Source organism: Moschus berezovskii, chromosome 3, assembly GCF_049115385.1.
Source record: "Moschus berezovskii isolate FMDL1 chromosome 3, NW_MosBer_1.0, whole genome shotgun sequence".
Lineage (NCBI taxonomy): Eukaryota > Metazoa > Chordata > Mammalia > Artiodactyla > Moschidae > Moschus > Moschus berezovskii.
This window is the reverse complement of record NC_142462.1, coordinates 15,693,285-15,709,851: the sequence shown is the minus strand read 5'-3', so window position 1 is coordinate 15,709,851 and position 16,567 is coordinate 15,693,285. Positions and strand designations below refer to the sequence as shown.

The window sequence follows — 16,567 nt, the reverse complement described above, 5'->3', positions numbered from 1 at the left end:
CGTAGGTATTCCAGGTCTTTACTCGGTGAAACTGGGCTTTCAAACATCCTGATAATTCTATCTCTGAGTTCAGCTATCCTCACTCCAGGTTGGAAAACCTTTGGAGAAGTCGGGTTTGTCTTTGCTGGTTTTGTTTTGATCATAAAAAACGTTTTTCCTGCCAGTGATTTCCAGGTGCTCCTGCCTGGCCGTGGCCCAGGAGTCCCTGTAAATTAATAGAGACTGAGCCGCGAGCGAGATAGGTTAATAAGATGAAGGTTCTCGCTGCGTGTCCGCCGCTTAGAATCCCTCCGAGGTGTGTCCGGAACGTGCAGTGGGATTATGCACGCTTGGACCTCTGCAGTTAGTTGCCCTTTGGACATTGTGACTGTGGTAGTTAATAGTTCTAACCACATCCCTAGTTTCGTAATTATAAAATAGAGGCACCTAGTCTACCAGTTTGAGTGTGCTATGAGGACGAAAAGATAGAATACTTGAAATCTTTGAAAATCCTGGATGCATAGTACCCACTACGGGCTAATCCTTGCAGGAAATATTTAGGAGTTTGCAATAATTTTAAATATCCCACCTCTCCATTTTGACTACTTCCCTTTAACTACTTTTCTGGATTGTTTTCCCCCAGTCTTTCAAAGCATGTTCATTTCAATAGATCGTGCCATTATTGCTTTTACTATGGAGAGTCTCTTGGGGCTTCCCGGGTGACAGCTAGTGGTAAAGAATCTTCTGGCTAATGTAATGGATAAGAGACGCCGGTTCGATTCCTGGGTGGGGAAGATCCCCTGAAGGAGAAGATGGCAACCCAGTTCAGTATTCTTGCCTGGAGAATTCCAGGAACAGAGGAGCCTGGCGGGCTGCAGTCCATGGAGTGGCAAAGAGTCACTGAGCATCTGAGCAGCAGACAGTCTCTAGGCTTTCATTGCAGGATACGAGTCAGTTTTGTCACCAAGTCCCAGGTAGATCCTGCCGCCCCGTGCTCTCAGTCAGCTCTGATGAAAATTTAAATCATCACCTCAGGAGTTTATTGGAAATACTCCTCACCTGGTGAGCTTATAGGAGTGCTTCCTTATACTAACTAATTTGCTCCTAGAATGTGGGTGCTGTATGAGGTTTTCATGTATGTGGGTGCTGTATGAGGTCTTCATCTTTGTTTTAAATTTTGAACTTTTGATAAGTATTTGTAAGAATTAATTCATGGACATCTTTTTGAAACTTAAACCCCCTTAGCCTTGGAACAAACTGTTGTTTCTATCTAGCCTATGTCAGAAGACTAGGCCAAATTTTCTCCCTAATTATAAAAGTAATACATGTTATGTAGAAAATTTGGGAAGCATGGAAAACTATAAACAGGAGACTAGAAGCTATCCATAACTCCCAAACCTAGAGATAACAAATGTTAACAGTTTGGATCAAATCTTCCAGTTTTGTTTCAAATCTTCGTTTTATTTCAAATCTCTATTTTTAACAAATCAAGGCTTGCACACACTGGTAGTTTTGTATACTGATATTTTCTTAGTCTTATGAGTGTTTTATTTTATTAAAAGGTAATTGTCATTTTTTTTTTTTTAAAGTAGCTCAGTCGTGTCCAACTCTTTGCGACTCCATGAAATTCTCCAGGCCGGAATACTGGAGTGTGTAGCCCATCCCTTCTCCAGGGGATCCTCCCAACCCAGGGATCAAACCCAGGTCTCCTGCATTGCAGGCGGATTCTTTACCAGCTGAACCACCAGGGACGCCTGGTAGTTGTCATTTTTTAGAGGTTGATTAGCATTCTGTCGTAAGTTTGCCATAATTTAATTGTTCACTGGTTGAACATTTATATTGTATTCAATTTTTAGACATTAAAAATGATACTATAATTATATTTTAAGAAAAAGTTAAAAGTAACATATCTTTGTGTAATATATAATAAATTGTTTTATTTTCTGGTTAAAATAGGCTTTCAGAAATTATTGAGTTAGAAAGCATAAATAATTTTTAAATTTTTAGTTTCTTTTTGGCTGTACTGGGACTTCATTGCTGCACATGGGCTTTCTTTAGTTGTGGTGAGCAAGGGCAACTCTGTTGTGGTTCGAGGACTTGTCATCTAGGTGGTTTCTCTCCTCTCCTTGTAGAGCACAGGCTCCAGGGCACGTGGGCTTAGCTGCCCCATAGCACCTGGTATCTACCTGGACCAGGGATGGAACCCGTGTTCCCTGCATTGGCGGGTGGATTCTTAACTACTGGACCACCAGGGAAGCCCCCATAAATAATTATTAAGGCAGAAAGTCATGAATTGGGAGTTAATAGGTTGAATTACTTTACATCAGCTGAAACATTGATTACATAATACAGATGATACTGTAACGGGAAAAAAGTTAGAATGATTTTCTGAACTGTATCAGACTTACCTTTTTTTTCCCCCTTTCAGTTTTATTGAGATATAATTGACTTACAGCTCTGTATAAGTTTCTTTTCTAATATTTCTTTAATTATTTGGCCCTGCCGAGTCTTTAGTTGCCACTCTCATGACCTTTGATCTTTGTTGCATCTTGCTGGATCTTGTTCCCCAGCCAGGGATCGGACCCCGGCCCCTTGCATGGTCTTAGCCACTGGACCACCAGGGAAGTCTCCCTGTGTCAGTTTAGTGTACAGCATAATGATTTGACTTGCATCATGAAATGATTATCAAAACGTTCAGTGAACATCCGTCATTTCCTATAGATACAAAATTATAGAAAAGGAAAAAAAAAGTTTTCCTTGTGATGAGAACTCAGCGTTTACTTTCAACCACTTTCATATATTAATGCAGCAGAGTTAACTGTATTTACTATGTTCCTAAACGCTTTAAAAATAGATATTTTGGTTTTTGGATGGACCTGCTGAATCAGAATCTTGGGGAATGGGCTTCAGGCATCTGTAGTTTTATTAAAAAAGTATCTTAAGGCTTCTTGGATGCACCGAGTCAAGTCCCACTATTCCAGAATCATACAATGTTTATAGTGAAGGAGACCGTCTATATCTAGGTCATTTCTGTACTTTAACGTGTAAGGAAATAAGCCAGTACATTTCCATGCAGTTAATTTGCCCTCATCTGTAACTCACCTGGCTTCCCAGGTGGCTCAGTGGTAAAGAATCTGCCTGCCAATTCAGGAGATGTGGGTTCAATCCCTGGGTTGGAAAGATCCCCTGGAGAAGGAAATGACAACCCACTCCAGTATTCTTGCCTGGGAAATCCCATGGACAGAGGACCCTGGCAGAGTACAGTTTATGGGGCTGCAAAGAGTTGGACACAACTGAGCGACTGAACAGCAATAACTCACCTACCTCCCGCATGCTCACCTTCTCACTGTTTCTTCCATAACCCAGCTCCTTCCCACCTCTGTCCTCTTACTCAAGCTATTCTTCCCTGAAACGTTTTTCTGCATCTGATGCTACTAAAAACAGCATAATTCTACCTCCCCCACATAGTTTCAGATTCTCTCTTGCCCATGTTTGTCTCCTCTTCAGAACTTCACTGCTGTGTTGTGTGATAACAGCTCACTTGCTATACTCTGTTCTGTGTTTCAAATCTTATCTTATTATCCAAGCCCGTGTTTCAAGACTGGGCACCCAGAGTAGGCTTTAACCCAGGATTTCTTAACCTTGGCACTATTGACATTTTGGGCTGGAAAATTTCCTGTTGTGGGGCTCTGTCCTGGGTAGTGTAGAATATTATTTAACAGCAACTTGGCCTCTGCCCAACTAGAGCCAGCAACACCCCTCCTCCCCGTTGTGACCCAGTGTATCTCAAGACATAGCCGAATGTTTCCTGGGGCACAGTTGCCCTCAGCTGAGAACCACACTGTAACTCAGTTACTTTGTCTGCACTGCTGAAGCAGGGGAGTGGATTCAAATCCACACTGAGTGCAACCAAATGAACCTAAATAGCGCTCCAAAAATAACCAGGTACAGTTTTACGTTTCCTTTGTGTTAGCCTGAGATGAGCCAGGCCTGGGACCTGGCTGAACTAAGGCATTGCAGCCTGTGGTTTTACCCCGCAGTTCCCTTCAAGTGATATTGATACCGTGGGTTTGGGCAAAACTGGATGGTCAGTCATTTGTTGATTTGATTGAGCTCCTGGAGAAGGGGCTCCTTTCTCTACAGTCTGTCCTTCTCTTCTCTCTACCTGAGTGCCCAGGTGCTCTGTGGTCCAAGTGAATGATTTTTGACATAAAAATGGACTCAGAGCATTCGTCTGCAAAGTTTACTAAATGCAGCTGAACATATGGGTCTGCTTACCACGGCATCGAGTCTCAGTGGTGGCGCGTGGGATCTGGTTGGGTTCCGCAGGATCTTCACTGTGGTGCGCTGACTCTCTGGTTGTGGCCTGTCGGCTCAGAGCACAAGGGCCCAGTAGTTGGAGCTGTGGCCTAGTTGGCGTCCTGGTTCCCTGACCAGGGATCAAACCCGTGTCCCCTGCATTGCAAGGCAGATTCTTAACCACTGTCCCTGGTGACTACCTTTTGACCAAATGAATAAGTGGAGTATTTTTCATATTTCACAAAGTTGATTTTTCCCTTTTCCAGGGAGTTGGTGAGTTTTTTCTTTTTTTTGATATTGCAGGGCATGTTTCCTTATTTAACGTCTATGATTTTAAAAGTTTCTTCATATGAAGTAGGAGAATTGATCTGGATTAAAAGTCACTGACTATGATATCCCAGACTCATCATCTTAGCTCACGTAGTAACAGCTGACCCAGTAACTGAAGACTTTTGACTCCAGATCTGGGGCTCTTTTCTGCCATATCACACTCTTCTCAATGGAAAGATTTTATCAGCCAGACAGGTTGGACTATCCTGTGAAGAATTGCGAGAAAAATTACACAACTAAGTGATAAACGATGATTTCTTATAAACAAAGTTTTAATAAATTTCAAGTACCTTATATTGCCTTGAAAGTGGCTCCAACATTCTTTGAAATTTATCCTATTAAAAGAAATACAATAAGCAGTCCGTAGCTAGTTTTGAGATAGTAAAATTTAATGTAAATAAATGAATTTAATAATTTAAACTTAATAAATTTATTTTTATTTAGGTGAATTTAATAGGTGGCAGATGCTGATTGCAGCCATGAAATTAAAAGACGCTTGCTCCTTGGAAGGAAAGTTATGACCAACCTTGATAGTATATTAAAAAGCAGAGACATTACTTTGCCAACCAAGGTCCGTCTAGTCAAGGCAATGGTTTTTCCCGTGGTCATGTATGGATGTGAGAGTTGGACTGTGAAGAAGGCTGATCGCCGAAGAATCGATGCTTTTGAACTGTGGTGTTGGAGAAGACTCTTGAGAGTCCCTTATACTGCAAGGAGATCCAACCAGTCCATTCTAGAGGAGATCAATCCTGGATGTTCATTGGAGGGACTGATGCTAAAGCTGAAACTGCAATACTTTGGCCACCTCATGCGACGAGTTGACTCACTGGAGAAGACTCTGATGCTGGGAAAGGTTGGGGGCGGGAGGAGAAGGGGACGACGGAGAATGAGATGGCTGGATGGCATCACCGACTCGATGGACATGAGTTTGAGTGAACTCCGGGAGTTGGTGATGGACAGGGAGGCCTGGCGTGCTGTGATTCATGGGGTCGCGGAGAGTCGGACACGACTGAGCGACTGAACTGAACTGAACTGGACTGAATAGGTGGCAGTAGTGGTAAAGCACCCACCTGCCAATGTAGGAGATGAAAGAGACAAAGGTTCAATTCCTGGGTCAGGAAGATGCCCTGGAGGAGGGCATGGCAACCCACTCCAGTATTCTTGCCTGGAAAATTCCATGGACAGAAGAGCCTCGCAGGCTACAGTCCGGTCCATGGGGTTGCAAAGAGTTGGACAAGACTGAAGCAACTTAGCACAGCACAACAGTACTAGAACTTCCTGAGATGTTAAGTGTTAATTGCTATTAGTGAAACTCTTACTTTTTATTAAAAATGATCTGTATGTGAAAATACTTATAATAACAAGGATAAGTGGGGGAAAAGGATACTAAATCATAACCGTAATACAACAGTTCACTTGTGCATAGAAAAAAGGGTTAGCCAGAAAAGACCAAATTATGTCCCATGGTTGATATTCACATGGGAATATCAGTAATTCTTTTCATATATTTTCCAAGGTTTATGTTCTTTCTAATATTTCTATAATAAGTTTGTAATTTTTTAATCATAGAAAATGGCTTTTAATCCTTAGACATAAACTTACATATTTTATATAATTGCTATTAATAAGAACAAATTTTATATTTTGCTTTTTTGACTTATAAATATGTTTCCATAGTTCGAGACTTAAAATTACTTAAGCTGAATAATATAAAATTTCTACAGTGCATAAAAGAAGCTATTAACAGTAATTATCTCGGGAGCAGGAACCAGCCCTCACATTTTATGTCTTTATGCTTTTTGTGCTTTTATCGTGTGCATTTATTACTCATCTAATAAATAAATGCTAATGCTTTTTATTGATTACTTATTTACCTATTCTTTACTAAAGTAGTACAGTTATAGCTTATTTCCATATTGCTAGACATATAAAGATAGCCCTAAGTTTTCATAATTATAGAAAATACTGCAGAGATATGTTCTGGTGTAGTTTTTTCTTTGAATCATTAATCCTGAGTAAGTAAATAAGGTCAAAGGCTGTCTAAGTTTACTGGCTCCCTGTTGCTGTTGCCACTGTGGACTCTGGAGTGGTTGAATCAATTTATCCTGCCATCATAAGGATATTCAGGTATTGGTTTCACTCATAGTAGCATCACCGTTAGGTACTGGAAACGATTACAGCTTTTTAAATGCTGGGATGAAGATGGATCCCAGAGAGCTATCAACTATCTGTGGAACTCTTTTTGTACATGTGGATTGCAGTTGTAGTTTATCTTTTCTGTGAATCCAGAGAAGCATATAAAAACTTTCAAAACCTTTCTCCCCCATTCCTTATTTCTTGAATAAACAGAATCAAGCTATCGAAGTAGCCTGGGGTCACCAACCTGCATTCTTGAGCTGGGTGGAAGGCAGACATTTTAGTGATGAAGGTGAAAATGTGGCTGAAATTAACAGACAAGTTGGTCAGAAACTTGGACTCTCAAATGGGGCACAGGTAAGCACAAAATGTGATGACAGTGACATTTTAAATGTTATATAGCAAAGAAATAAAAGTTCAGATGTATGTTTTAGGGAGGTAGGATGACACCCAACTTGTGTGCTAACCAGTCTAAGATACTCGTTATACACTACTTGCCATATGCTCTGTTAAGTCATTGTCTACAAGTCTGCCATACTCTAGTTGATTTTCTATTCTACCTTTCATTGTACTCAGTTTCCAGGTTCCTTAATTTGTTCAGTTATTCTTTATGAATTATTCAGTTTTACTTACTATGCTTTGATTGTAGACTCCAAAGCTTAAGGACTCATGTCTGTCTCCACTTTATCATATTCACCAGTTTATGTTTTTACATATTTTAAACTGCAGAAGTAATACATATTCAGTACAAATATTTTACAGTTGAAAGTAAAAAATGTTTTTCCCTTTCTCTAACCCCAGCCTTGGAATGAGTGTGTACTGTGGGTCTCACTATACGGTTAGGATTTAAAGAAGGAGATCATACATATTTTTTGCAATTTTCCCCCACAAACTGTATCAGAGATCCTTTCCACATGTTAAGATACTATGCGTTGAACATCTCTGTATATGTATGAAATGAAAAACTTTTTTTTTGGCAGGGGCGCGACAGTGCAGCATGAGGGACCTTAGTTTCTCTTCCAGGGATCAGATGTGTGGCACCCGCAGTGGAAGCACAGAGCCCTAACCAGTGGACTGCCAGGGAATTCCCAGAAATGAAATAGATTTTCAAAACTGAATCGCCAGGTCTAGGGTGCCACACATTTAAAAATTTATAGATGGGGCTAAGTTGCTTTCTATTACCAGTTTCTCATGGGGCTTCCCAGGTGGCGCTGGTGGTAAAGAACCCACCTGTAGGCCCAGAAGATGCCCTGGAGGAGGGCATGGCACCCCACTCCAGTATTCTTGCCTGGAAAATCCCATGGACAGAGGAGCCTAGCAGCTATACAGTCCATAGGGTCTCACAGAGTCAGCCATGACTGAAGCGACTTAGCACGCACACACCAGTTTCTCAAAATAAGTTTTAACTTATTTTGAACACAGGCTAGTTTTGTTCACGCACGTTTCTGATAATGAAAATAAGCCACTGATGAGAAATCCATTAGCCTAGCCCTAGTCTTTTGCTTACCTTAAATTTTTGCTGGAATCTTAAAACTTTTAGCACCAGAGTAACCTTACAAATCACTGACTTTGCTGCCTTGTTCTACAAACCTAGGGAAATGGACTGTTTTGCCCAGGGTTGCATAGCAAGTAATAATTCTGCTCTCTGAGTATATGGCACTTCTCTTTGGGAAATATCATCATTTTATTCTTGACCTTGATGTCTTTATCCAGACCCTGAACAGTCCTGCTTGTTTTTCATTCCCATTTGCTTCAGAGTGAATTTTCTATCTAATTTGCTGCACATGGCCTATGTGTATTGCAGCAGCCCCACTAAGGCACTGTGTCCCAGTCATCGATGGGAGCAGGAAGTGGACTGGCTTGACTGGACACTAGCTTCTTGCTTTATGCCTCCTCAGAGTCACGCCTTTCAAGTAGTGTATATGGGAGGTGCCGAGGGGAACAGCTGAGGAGCGGGCAAGACACTCGGGGAAGTTCTACTCCAACCCACAAAAGCAGGAGGGAGCACTTACTCCTCGGGGGCTTTGGATTTTACTCCTCTGATCCCCAGAAAAGTCCATAGAAGTGGGAAGAAAGTGAGTGGATTCCAGATTCCTGAGAGACACTAACCTTCCTGTTTCTCTCTAGACTAGACTGACAGAGTATTTGTTTCACTATATTTTTAGCTGTGAATGGTTATACTTCTAAGTGATTAGTTCCGATCTCTATTTCAGTGTGTTACGAACTTTTCCAGAAGCACCATGGCTTGAAGTTTAGTTGTAAAACTAAGTTGCGGAACATCTAGAAACAATAGTATTTATATACTAGATCAAGCCATGACTTGATGACATCATTGTTTTTCTTCTATTTTTTAACTTACATGGTTTTTCTTTAAATGGTTATGTTTATATTATTTTTTAAAATGTGTATCGTGCTAGGATGTATTTTCCTTTATTTTATAGTTGTGAAATTTTTTTTCTAAAATGCTGAGTATATCAGCACCTACCTAAGAAGAGCTTCATAAATATTTGTCAAATAGAGGACTACACACACTTAACTACAGAGCTAAAAGAAGTTCCTATTTTCTAGGGATATAAGAAAGTCTTTTAATGGTAGTTTTATACTTTAATTTCTTTTCCAGGTGTTTCTCAAGCCTTGTTCCCATGTGGTGTCTTGTCAGCAAGTTGAGGTGGAACCCCTGTCAGCAGATGATTGGGAGATACTGGTAAAGAAAGCAAAATGAGAACTATCCAAGTTTAAGGTTAAACTACTTCAAAATATCAGTGTCTTCTATGTTTTTTTTCAGTATAGTTATTTACAGTGCTGTGCTAATTTCTGTTGTGCAGCAAAGCAACTCAGTGATACACATATATACATTTTTTTTTGTTCCCTTCCATTATGATTTATCCTAGGAGATGGGATACAGTCCCCTGTGCCATACAGTAGGCCTTGTTATGTACCCATTCTATATGTAATAACTTGCATCTGTTAGTCCTAGATTCCCCGTCCTTCCCTTTCCCTCCCGCGCCCCCTGAGCAGCCACAGGACTTTTCTCTCTGTGAGTCTGTTTCTGTTTTGTGCATATGTTCATTTTGTGCCGTATTTTAGACTCCACATGTAAATGATACCATGCAGTGTTTGTCTTTCTCTTTCTGATTTACTTCACTTGGTATCACAATAGCTAGTTGCATCCATGTTGCTGCAAATGGCATTGTTTTGTACAAAAGAACGAAAGTAGCATTCCACTGTATATGGATCCCACATCTTTATTTGTTCATCAGTTGATAGACATTAGGTTGTTTCCATGTCTTAGCCGTTGTGAATTGTGCTGCTCTGAACATAGGAGTGCATGTATCGTTTTCAATTATAGTTTTGTCTGGATATATACCCAGGAGTGGGATTGCTAGATCATATGGTAGTTCTGTTTTTAGATTTCCGGGGAAACTCCATACTGTTTTTCATAGTGGCTGCACCAACTTATATTCCTCCCAGCAGTGTATTATTTTCCCCACACCCTCTCCTGTGCTTGTTGTTTGTAGACTTTCTCATGATGGCCATTCTGACTGGGGTGAAGTGATACCTCACTGTAGTTTTGTTTTTGATTTCTCTAATAATTAGTGGTGTTGAACATCTTTTCATGTACCTACTGGCCATCTGTATGTGTTTTTTGGAGAAATGTCTACTTAGGTCTTCTGCCTTTTTTTTTTTCCTTTTTGATTGATTGTTTTCTTGAACTATATGAGCAGTTTATATGTTTTTGAGATTAAGCCCTTGTCAGTTATACCATTTTGCAAATATTTTATCCCACTCCTAGGTTTTCTTTTCATCCTTTTTTTTTTTTTCCTGTGCAAAAGTTTGTCAGTTTGATTAGGTCCCATTTGTTTATTTTGTTTTTATTTCTGTTGCCGTGGGAGACTGATCTAATAAAACATTGGTACAATTTATGTTAGAAAATGCTTTGCCTGTATTCTCTTCTGGGAGTTTCGTGATGTCATATTTTGTGTTTAGGTCTCTAAGCCATTTTGAGTTTATTTTTGTGCGTGGTGTGAGGGTGTGTTCTGACTTCATTGATTTACATGCAGCTGTCTTAACTTACCTAGTACCACTTGCTGAAGAGACTTTCTCCCATCTGATTTTCTTATATTCTTGTTGAAGATCAGTTGACCATAGGTGTGTGGCTTTATATCTTGGCCTATTCTGTTCCATTGATCCACATGTCAGTTTTTGTACCAACATACATTGTTTTGTTTATGGTAGTGTCTGAAATCTGGGAGACTTACGCCTTCTGCTTTGTTTTTTTCCCTCAGGATTGCTTTGGCACTTCTGGGTCTTTATGGGTCCATATAAATTTTTGGATTGTTTGTTCCAGTTCTGTGAAAAATGTCATGAGTACTTTGGTATGGATTGCATTAAGTTTGTAGATTGTCTTGGGTGGTATTGCCATTTAACAATATTAATTCTTCCAGTTCAAGAGCATGGGATGTCTTTCCGTGTCTTTGAATTCTCTTTAATTTCCTATATTAATACTTTATAATTCTCAGCGGCTAAGTCTTTCACCTCCTTGGTCAGGTTTATTCCTAAGTATTTTTATTTTGGTCCAAGTTTAAAAGTATTGTTTTCTTACATTTCCTTTCTGATACTTCACTGTTAATATAAAACAAATGCAACTGATTTTTGAGTGTTAATGTTGTATGCTGCTACTTTGCTGAGTTTATTTATTAGATCTAGTAGTTTTTGAATGGAGACCTTAGGGTGTTCTGTATATAGTATCATGTCATCTGCACATGGGCTTCCCTGGTGATAAAGCATCCACCTGCAATACAGGAGATGCAGGAGACATGGGTTCGATCCCTGGGTCAGGAGTATCCCCTGGAGGAGGACATGGCAACCCATTCCAGTGTTCTTGCCTGGAGAAGCCCATGACCAGAGGCGCCTGGAGGACTACAGTCCATAAGGTCACAAAGAGCTGGACACTACTGAAGTGACTGAGTAGGGATGCGTTTGCATATAATAATTCGACCTCTTCCCTTCCAGTCTGAATACCTTTTATTTCTTTTTCTGTCTGATTGCTGTGGCTTGGACTTCCAGTATTATGGTGAAGAAAAGTGGTGAGTGGGCATCCTTGTTTTGTTCCAGATTTTAGCAGGAATGCTTTGGCTTATCACCATTCAGTGTCACACTGGCTGTGGGTCTACCATAAGAAGCTTTTATTACATTGAGGTATGTGCTGTCAGTGCCCGCTTTTGAGAGAGTTTCTATCACGTTGTTGTTGCTATCCAGTCACTAAGTCACGTCCAGCTCTTTGCAACCCCATGGACTGTCACACACCAGACCTCCCTGTCCTTCACTATCTCCTGGAGTTTGCTCAAATTCTTGTCTGAGTCAGGGATGCTGTCTAACTATCTCATTCTCTGCTGCCACCTCCTCCTTTGGGCTTTAATCTTTCCTAGCATCAGGGTCTTCTCCAATGAGTTGGCTCTTCGCATCAGGTGGCCAAAGTATTGAAGGTTCAGCATTGGTCTTTCCAATTAATATTCAGGGTTAATTTCCTTTAGGATTGACTGGTTTGATCTCTTGCAGTCTTAAGGGACTCTCAAGAGTCTTCTCCAGCATAAATTCTTTAGTGCCCAGCTTTCTTTATGGTCCAGTTCTCATGACTACCGGGAAAACCATAGTTTTGACTATACTGACTTTTGCAACAAAGTGATGTCACTGCTTTTTTATATGCTGTCTAGTTTTGTCATAGCTTTCCTTCCAAAGAACAAGCATCTTTTAATTTCATGGCTGCAGTCACCATCTGCAGTGATTTTGGAGCCCAAGAAAATAAAATCTGTCACTGCTTCCACTTTTTCCTCTTCTACTTGCCATGAACTGATGGGACTAAATATCATGACCTTAAGTTTTTATAATGTTGAGTTTTAAGCCAGCCTTTTCACCCTAACTTTCTGCAGTTAAAGCAATATCATCTCCATACTTTGAGGTTGTTGATATTTCTTCTGGCAATCTTGATTCCAGCTTGTGATTCATCTAGTCCAACATTTAGCTCGATGTACTCTGCATATAGGGCTTCCCTGGTAGCTGAGCTTGTAGCTCAACTGCAATGTGGGAAACCCTGGTTTGATTCCTGGGTCGGGAAGATCCCCTGGAAAAGGGATAGGCTACCCACTTCAGTATTCTTGGGCTTCCTTGGTGACTCAGTCAGTAAAGAGTCCGCCTGCAATGTGGGAGACCTGGGTTCAATTCCTGGGTTGGGCAGATCATTTGAGGAGGGCATGGCAACTCACTCCAATATTCTTGCGTGGAGAATCCCCAAGACAGAGGAGCCTGGTGGGCTGCAGTCTGTGGGGTCACTAAGAGTCGGAAACAACCGAGTGGCTAAGCATAGCACAGCAGCACTCTGTATATATAAGTTAAATAGGCAGAGTGACCATATACATCCTTGTCATACTGCTTTCCAAATTTTTAACCATTCCATTGTTCCACGTCCAATTCTAACTGTTGCTTCTTGACCTACATTACAGGTTTCTCAGGAGGCAGGTGAGGTGGTCTGGTATTCCCATCTCAAGAATTTTCCAGTTTGTTGTGATCTACACAGTCAAAGGCTTTAACATAGTTAATGAAAGTGAAAAAAGTGAAAGTTGCTCAGCTGTGTCTGACTTTTTGCGACTCCAAGGAATTCTCCAGACCAAAGTACTGGAGTGGGTAGCTGTTCTCTTCTCTCGGGGATCTTCCCAACCCAGGGATCGAACCCAGATCTCCTGCATTGCAAGTGGATTCTTTACCATCTGAGCCACCAGGGAAGCCCTAGTTAATGAAGCAGAAGAAGATGTTTTTCGGAATTCCCTTGCTTTCTCTATGATTCAGTGAATGTTGGCAGTTTGATCTCTGGTTCCTCTGCCTTTTCTAAATCCATCTTGTACACCTGGAAGTTCTCAGTTCATGTACTGTTGAAGCCTCAGCTTGAAGTATTGTGACCATAACCTTACTAGCATGTGAAATGAGTGCAATTTTACAGTGATTTGAACATTCTTCAGCATTGCCTTTCTTTGGGATTGGAATGAAAACTTACCTTTTCTAGTCCTATGGGTGCTGCTGAGTTTTCCAAATTTGCTGACATTGAGTGCAGCACTTTAACAGTATCATCTTTTAGGATTTGAAATAGCTCAGCTAGAATTCTATCACCTCCCCTAGCTTTGTTGTTAGTAATACTTCCTAACGCCCACTTGACTTCACACTCCAGGATATCAGACTCTAGGTGAGTGGTCACACCATCGTGGTTATCTGGGTTATTCAGTTCAGTTCAATTCAGTCGCTCAGTCGTGTCCGACTCTTTGCAACCCCATGAATCACAGCACGCCAGGCCTCCCTGTCCATCACCAACTCCCGGAGTTCACTCAAACTCATGTCCATCGAGTCGGTGATGCCATCCAGCCATTTCGTTCTCTGTCGTCCCCGTCTCCTCCCGCCCCCAGTCCCTACCAGCATCAGGGTCTTTTCCAGTGAGTCAACTCGTCGCATGAGGTGGCCAAAGTATTGGAGTTTCAGCTTTAGCATCAGTCCTTCCAATGAACACCCAGGATTGATCTCCTTTAGAATGGACTGGTTGGATCTCCTTGCAGTCCAAGGGACTCTCAAGAGTCTTCTCCAGCACCACAGTTCAAAAGCATCAAACTTTTTTGTATTGTTCTTCTGTGTATTCTTGCCACCTTGTCTTAATCTCGTAATCTCTTCTATTTCTGTTAGGTCCTTACCCGTTCTGTCCTTTATTGTGCCCATCCTTGCAGGAAATGTTCCCTGGATATCTCCAGTTTTATTGAAGAGATCTCTAGTCTTTTCCATTCTATTGTTTTCCTCTATTTCTTTGCCCTGTTTGTTTAAGAAGGCCTTCTTGTCTCTCTTGGTTGTTTTCTGGAACTCTGCATTCAGTTGGGGCTGTCCTTCCCTTTCTCCTCTACTTTTTGCTTCTCTTCTTTCCTCAACTCTCATGAAGCCTCCTCAGACAACGTCCTTGCCTTCTTGCATTTCTTTTTCTTTAGGATGATTTTGGTCATGCGTCCTGTACAGTGTTAGAGACCTCCATCCATAGTTCTTCAGGCACTCTGTCTACCAGATCTAATTACGTGAATTTATTCAAGACCTCCACTGTATAACCATAAGGGATTTGATTTAGGTCATAGCTGAATGGCCCAGTCATTTTCCCTACTTTCATCAATTTAAGTCTGAACTTTAATGCAGTGAGAAGTTGATGATCCAAGCCATAGTCAGCTCCAGGTCTTGTTTTTGCTGACTGTATGGAGCTTCTCCATTTTTAGTTGCAAATCTGATTTTGGTATTGACTGTCTGGTGATGTCCATGTGTAGAGTGGTCTTTTGTGTTGTTGAAAGAGGGGCTTTGCTATGACCAGTGTGTTCTCTGGCTGAAATTCTGTTAGCCTATGCCCTGTTTCATTTTGTACTCCAAGGCCAAATGTGCCTGCTGTTCCAGGTATCTCTTGGCTTTCTACTTTTGCATTCCAATCCCCTATGATGAAAAGAACATTTTTTTTTTTTTTGGTGTTAATTCTAGAAGATGTTGTAGGTCTTCATAGAACTGGTCAGCTTCAGCTTCTTTGGCATCGGTGGTTGGGGCATAGACTTGGATTTCTGTGATGTTGAATGGTTTGCTTTGAAATGTACTGAGATCATTGTGTCATTTTTAAGAGTATAGCCAAGTACTGTGTTTCAGGCTCTTATTGACTGTGACAACCCCTTCATTTCTTCTAAGGGATTCTTGCCCACAGCAGTAGATGTAATGGTCATCTGAATTAAATTCTCCCATTCCCATCCATTTTAATTCACTGATTCCTAAAATGTCGATGTTCAGTCTTACCATCTCCCACTTGACCATACGCAGTTTACCTTGTTTCATGGACCTAACATTCCATCATCCTATGTAGTATTGCTCCTTACAGCATTGGACTTTACTTTCATCACAAGCCACATGTACAACTGGAGTGTTGTTTCCTCTGTGACCCAGCTGCTTCATTCTTTCTGGAGCTGTTAATAATTGCCCTCTGCTCTTTCCCTAGTAGCATATGGGACACCTTCCAAACTGTGTCATGTCTTTTTGCCTATTCATACTGTTCATGGGGTTCTCATGGCAAGAATACTTCAGTGGTTTGCCATCCGCTTCTCCAGTAGACCACTTTTTGTCAACTCTTCACTGCGACCCATCTGTCTTGGGTGGCCTTGCATGGCAGGGCTCATAACTTCATTGAGTTATTCAAGTCCCTTCACTGTAACAAGGCTGTGATCTGTGAAGGAGTGTTCAATTTTGTCAGATACTTTTTCTGGGTCTATTGAGATGATCATGTGTTCTTTTGACTTTTCTTTTGTTTCTGTGGTGTATTACATTGATTGATTTCCATATGTTAAACCATCCTTGTGAATTTGGAATGAATCTCAATTAGAAGTGGTTATGATCGCTTATGTGTTGTTGGATTCAGTTTGCTAATATTCTGTTGAGAATTTTTGCATCTGTAGTCAACAGAGATACTGGCCTGTGACTTTCTTTTTTGATGTATCTTTGTCTGGTTTTGGTATCAGGATGATGGCTGTATAGAATATCTTTTGGAGTGTATCCTCCTTTTCAGTCTTTTAGAAGAGTTTGAAAAGGATCAGTATAAATTATTCTTTGTATGTTTGGTAGAATTCACCTGTGAAGCCAACGGGTCCTGGACTTTTGTTTGTTCTTTCTTGTTCAGTCGCTAAGTTATGTCCGACTCTTTGTGACCCCATGGACTGCAGCTCACCAGGCTTCCCTGTCCCTCACCATCTCCCAGAGTCTGCCCAAATTCATGTGCACT

At 41.0% G+C, this 16,567-nt stretch overlaps 1 protein-coding gene across 1 annotated transcript in view; it reads left to right on the top strand.

The window, feature by feature from the left end:
• PEX1 (peroxisomal biogenesis factor 1) overlaps window positions 1-16,567 on the top strand; it is an 85,137-nt gene that overhangs the window by 521 nt on the left and 68,049 nt on the right. Inside the window, exons 2-3 of the mRNA XM_055420423.2 lie at window positions 6,958-7,101; window positions 9,365-9,448. Coding sequence (XP_055276398.1) covers window positions 6,958-7,101; window positions 9,365-9,448 — 228 coding nt within the window. The remainder of the gene's footprint in view (window positions 1-6,957; window positions 7,102-9,364; window positions 9,449-16,567) is intronic.